This window comes from Salvia miltiorrhiza, chromosome 4 (genome assembly GCF_028751815.1).
Source record: "Salvia miltiorrhiza cultivar Shanhuang (shh) chromosome 4, IMPLAD_Smil_shh, whole genome shotgun sequence".
NCBI lineage: Eukaryota > Viridiplantae > Streptophyta > Magnoliopsida > Lamiales > Lamiaceae > Salvia > Salvia miltiorrhiza.
In genome coordinates, this window is record NC_080390.1 from 8,440,351 (window position 1) to 8,446,283 (window position 5,933).

At 39.6% G+C, this 5,933-nt stretch overlaps 1 protein-coding gene across 1 annotated transcript; it reads right to left on the minus strand.

Annotated features, from left to right (window-relative positions):
- Positions 1-407: 407 nt before the first annotated feature.
- Positions 408-2,595, minus strand: LOC131022581 (protein OCTOPUS-like). The gene has a single exon (XM_057952091.1). The coding sequence runs from the start codon at positions 2,395-2,397 to the stop codon at positions 580-582; it is 1,818 nt and encodes a 605-aa protein (XP_057808074.1). The 5' UTR covers positions 2,398-2,595; the 3' UTR covers positions 408-579.
- Positions 2,596-5,933: the final 3,338 nt, after the last annotated feature.

The following is a 5,933-nucleotide window of genomic DNA, read 5'->3' on the forward strand; positions in this document are numbered from 1 at the left end:
TGAATCCTCCTTGACAATAATCATTTGGCAACAAGTAAATAATCATTAGAATCATCACCTCCCAAAATCCCTCATTCACTACATTCTATTTTAATTTTTTCCAAACTACTAGTAATATATTTCAATTTCATTCCGCATAATTAACGTGCAAATACAACAAAATACAAATGATTTGATAACTCAAATGGGACCCGTGTGCCCATCACCCTATATATTGATTGATGGTGTAACATTCCGAAAATTCCGCCTTTGTAAAACTCAAATCACAAAAGCAGATAAATAATCATAAAGCACACTCCTACGAGAAAAAAGAAAAGAGAATGTGATGCATCAACACACAAACTATCACTCTCATTCCTTGAAACATATCAAACTAGACAACTTGTGAGATCAAATCAAGATTCATATAAGAACAAAAAGTAATTCTCATTATTGGAAGAAATGAACTGATCATAGTAATCTTGAAAATGCATAGCAAACAACAATATATTATAACTGATCATGTGATTGATTGATTAAAGATATGGAAATGCAGCTAATCTTTCAACACTAAACTGCAAAGGAACAAAGCAGAGGACCTCAGTAGAGGCGCAGCACACTTCTTGCGATGGGCTGCGAGTTCGTCGGCTTCATCTTCCCCATCCCTCCTCCTCCTCCCCGGCCGCCCCTCACAGGCGCCAAGTAGAACCGGAGAAGGCCATTGTCGATGCCTTTAGGCGAATATCTACCACTCCGATTCCTCTCCAACACGAACTCGCCCCTCTTCTTCTCCACACTCGACCTCCTACCACTAGCAAACGTCTGCTCAATGTGGCTGCTGCCGTTTCTCCAACTCACACTACTATTGCTCCTCACCATGTTTCTATTGAATCCGCCTCCCTTCCCGTCCCTCCTCGTCTCCTGCCATGACCCGGAGAGCGACCTCTCCACCCCGTTAACCCTGCTGTACTTCTCCTCCTCCTCCTCATCCTCATCCTTGCTCCCACCACCACGTCGTTGTATAAACCCCCATATCCTCCAGCTCCACCTCCTCGACTTCTTCGCCTCCCTCAACCCGCTGCTCAGCTCAAACGTCTCCGAGAGATCATCTCTCAGAGAGTTCGAGTTCGAGTCCACCAACACTTTGGCAGGGGAGACCTTAGCCATCTTAAGCTCATCAATCTCAGCAACCACAGCAGCTGCAGTCTTCCTAATCGAGCTAGACCTATCAAGGCTCTTCCTCCTCCTCGACGAGGAGGAGGAATCTAGATAGTACTCCCTCGTCTGCAACGTCCCTCCCGGCACACCTTCATCGCTGGCCGGCTCCTCCACCGGAATCTGCATATCAGTGCGGGACACTGCAGCTGGTGCATCCTCCATTACAGAGACCATAGGAGCCATTCTCGGGAAGCTCCTCCCAATCAGATGGCCATCCCACGATGCACGAGGCTCGTCAAATGAGTATCGTGCATCGTCGAAGCTCATCCTTCCGGCGTCGAGTGAAAACCTAGGATCGGTGTCGCAGGATCTCCTCCCAAATCCGTAATCAGCGATCTCGGACTGAGTCTCCCTAAACTGCCTCGAGATAGGCTTTTCTACGGGCAATGTAGCTAGGTTTTCGCCATTGCTCTGTTTCTTCACCTTCTGCTTCCTCCTCCAGTTATTCCATTTCTTGCTGAAGACTGAAGCAGCAGCCCAGATTTTCCCTCCGGAGCTCTTCTTTTCCTGTGAATTGAGATCTATGTGATCCTTCATAGGCGCTTCTCCCACGATTTCACCGCTGGTTAACTTCAACTCGACCGATTTTCTCAAACCCTCCAAATGGGAATCTTGAACAGGCCTAATTTCATCTCCTTCCTCATCTACCAACGGGATGCTATCCTCTACATTTTCGATTTCCTCGAAAACGGCGCAAGATTCGATTTTTTTGCTGTTTTGATTGGAGGAAGAAGAAGCGGGAGCGGGGGTTGGTTTGGTGTGATTAATGCCACTTTTAGTGGCTTCGTCGAGCGAGAAGAGCGTCCAAAGAGTGCTTCTCGCTCTAACGTCGCAGGATTTTCTCTGCGGCTCCAAGGAGAGCCCTAAAGCTTCGTTCTTGGAAGCGGAGAATGATTTTGTGCGGCGGAGTTCGGGGAGGAAGGAGGTGGCGGATTTGGAGGGTTTCGGGGGCGGGGGAGGTTTGGAGCTGGAGGAGAAGAGGGCTTTGATTGCGGCGGAGGCGGAGGAAGGGCGGCGGGAGGAGGAGGGGGTGTTGGAGGAGGAGTTGTCGAGGGTGGTGAGGCGCTCGCAGAGGCAGGAGGGGCAGAATCCGGTGAACTGCTCGGTGGGGTGGCGGTCGCAGCTGAACGAGGACCGCGGCGGCTGCTGCTGCGGCGGCGGAGGCGGGGGCGCAGTTGGGTCTGCAGAAGTGGTATTCATAAGTGAGTGATTAATAATGAAATGCACCCCCCGCTCATGTCACTGCCAACGTTGCATTGCACAATGTGTGTGCTAATTCGCTGTCTATTTTAGAGAGAGAGAGCTGTGTTCTACTCAGCGGGAAGAATGTGAGTGGGAGTGTTGGAAGAGAAGGGGGAGAGGAAATAATCAAATTAAAGAGGAGAGAGAGGGAGAGTAAATTTACTTATTCGCTCTCTATATATAATAAATACTCTTTCTACTTTACTTTTTTGCTGCTTTTCTTTTTCTTTATCTTTTTTTATTACTTCCGGTGAGATCTTCTATCCTACCATTTTTTTGTGTAATTGATGGATAAATACATAAATTTTACTTAATTTTTAAAAGAAACTTTAAATCTTAATTATAAATAAATAAAATTTACTCATTTTTTATATTTAACATAAACTTTAAAACATAATTATAAATACATAAATTTTAAAATTATTCAATTTTTGACTCGTTTTCCATTTTTCTCAAGTTAAAGATGACTTGAAATGTCTGAATCTTGACGTGGCAATTCGACACTGATATAAGACGACATCGTTTTTTGTTAGAGGAAAATAACCCAAAACTAAAATATGAAAATGAACAATAAAAAATTATTTACAAATTTCACAAATTTAGAAAGCAAATTTTGTCTTTAAAATTTGAGGATTTTCAAAAGGCCAATTTCGTCATGTAGAAAGTCAAATTCAGAATATAAAAACGGACCAAAAATTAAACGATTAAAATTAATTTTTATAGCAAGAAATTGTCCACGTCAAGATACAGGCATTCCAAGTCAGCTTTAATTTGAAAAAAAAATAAAAAACGAGTTAAAAATTAAATAAAATTTAAAATTTATGTATCCATAACTATATTTTAAACTTCATGTTAAATACTAAAAGTGAGTAAAGTCCATGTTTTTATAATTAGGATTTAAAGTTCATGTTAAATACCAAAAAATGAGTAAAGTTCATGTACATATACACCAATTACCCAATTTATTATGTGTTACGGTGTTCCACTCTTATTTTTTCTATTTTTTAATTATTCTTTCTTTAATTTTTTAATTTATTATAGTATATTTTAATATAATCATAAGATAATTAATTAGAATTCACTTGTCCAATTAGAATTTATAATTATTATATATATATATATATATATATATATAATTTTGATCTCTAGTGATAAATAATTAAAAAATTAAGAGTAAAATAAGGTGGCACAGGTCCGATGATCTCATTTGTAAGCCCTTGCTTCCACGGTTTCGGATTCTTGCTAATCTAAATATTTCTCACATCATTATTGTTGTAATTAAATAAATTCTATGATAATTAATATAAAAATATTAAAAAAAGCTTTTGAGTGAAATAAGTTTATGGATGATGATCAATGCAATATATTTATGTACGGGTCAAATCCGAATATTTATTACAAATGAATTAGTAATATTTATTTCTGGCCTATCTTTGTTCGTCTGTACAGTTACACTTACAGTGGTATTTTCGCATGACTTTTGAAAAATTATAAATATGGTCATGATTTTTTATTAGAAATGGCAACGACACGGGTTGCATTCTCAAATCTATATTCTACCCGCAACTCAACTCCATACCCGTTTAAATTATCCGATAAGGAAAGGATATCCGTCAAATATTTTTATTTTCTTTTAAAACAATTATAAAATTTTCTTGTACAACATGGCATATTAATCAATTCAATTTAATATAAAATTCATTAAATTTTAAAATAACTATATATATATATATATATATTCTTTAATCATATAAACAAACCTTAACAATTTAATGTATTAAGTATAATTTAAAAAAAATAATAATGAGTGTAAAATTTATTATTGAATTGGGTTGGGGCAGGAATCTATGCTCGCATCCAACCCGAACCCGATCCAAATTTTAATATCTAACTCGACTTGAAAATTTTGCTTCATACTTGTCCCATTAGGGTTGTGTACCTATCAGTACACGAACCCGCATGTATAATTGTCCTTCCTGATTTTTTTTTAAGTAACTAAGGGATTAATAGCTTTTGTGAAATTTTCTAATGGTATTATACTGAGAATAGTATTATTTAGACAAAATATGTTTAAACAAAATGGTCAAATACATACAAAAATGAATTTATTTAATTTTTTATTCATAATAAAAGAGAATTTAGTTAATTTTATTATGTTGTCCAAATTATAACTATCTTTCTAATATTTTGTACTTTTTAAAAAATTGTCATACTTTTTAATATTTTTTGTACATAAAAAATAACAAAAATTATATTAAAAATTATAAAAATAATTGCAACGTGGACAAAACAATAAAAGTGACTATTTTCTTTATCCAAATTTTTTATGGAATTAATTTTATTTTTTATGGATTTTCCTCTTCTAAATATAATTAGAGGTGGTCTTGGGTAAAATCGGATGTACCGTACGATCGGATTGACCCGCAACCAGACCTTGATCCATATCATGTTCCAAACTCACATTCTGACTCAAACTGCTTGTAATTGACAACATTTCATTTTTTTTAGGAAATAATTGACACTATTATATTAGACAAATGACGCTGTGTATAAATGGCACTATAACATTGTAAATGACATTGTGTATAATTGACACTATTCATAAATATAAATAACACTTCATGTAATTGACATTATAAGATTGTAAATGACACTATAATAATAATTTAAATGACACTGTAATATTCTAAAATGTTACAGTGTCATTTATATAATCGAGTAGTGTTATTTATATGATTGACAATAGTGTCATTTATACGATTTGAGTCATGATGTCGATTTGAATTAAGATGCAAATTAGAATTTGAGTGTGGGTCAACCCGATTGTACGATACACCCAATTGTTCCCAAATTTTTGTGATATAATTAAAAGAAGTTTGTATACTTGCTTGGGGAGGATTATCCTCTTCTAGATATAATTAAAGGAAATATCAACAAGAATATTTAGAGAGAGAGAGAGAGAGAGAGAGCGCCGTTTCCTTCTCTGCTGGATCTCCACAGCGCCTCGCCGGCGCCGTTTCCGCCGAGCCCCCGCGCCGCTGCCCGCCGCGCGCCGCCCTGCTGCCCGCGCCGCTGCCTGTGCCTCCCCGGATCCGCGCCTCTGCCGCCAGCGCCGGATTCGTCCACTACCAGCAGAGAGAGAGAGAGAGCGCCGTTTCCTTCTCTGCTGGATCTCCACAGCGCCTCGCCGTCGCCATTTCCGCCGAGCCCCCGCGCCGCCCTGCTGCCCGCGCCGCTGCCTGTGCCTCCCCGGATCCGCGCCTCTGCTGCCAGCGCCGGATTCGTCCACTACCAGCGTGACTATCCACTCCGGCGCTCTGCCCTCCGGAACCGAGCGACGCTGCTCTATGGCTGGACCGGATCTACCCACGCCAGTCAGCCCAGGCGCCGCTCTGCCCTTCGGAACCGCGCTGCTCTCCCAGCACAGGCGCGAGTCGCGGCGCTGCCCGGTGGAGGGATCAATTGCGCAAGCCACCTCGCCAGATCCGGCCACA

Bases quoted from the DNA above. Each gene is read 5' to 3' on its own strand.
- LOC131022581 (XM_057952091.1), bottom strand. From the start codon at position 2,397: ATGAATACCACTTCTGCAGACCCAACTGCGCCCCCGCCTCCGCCGCCG.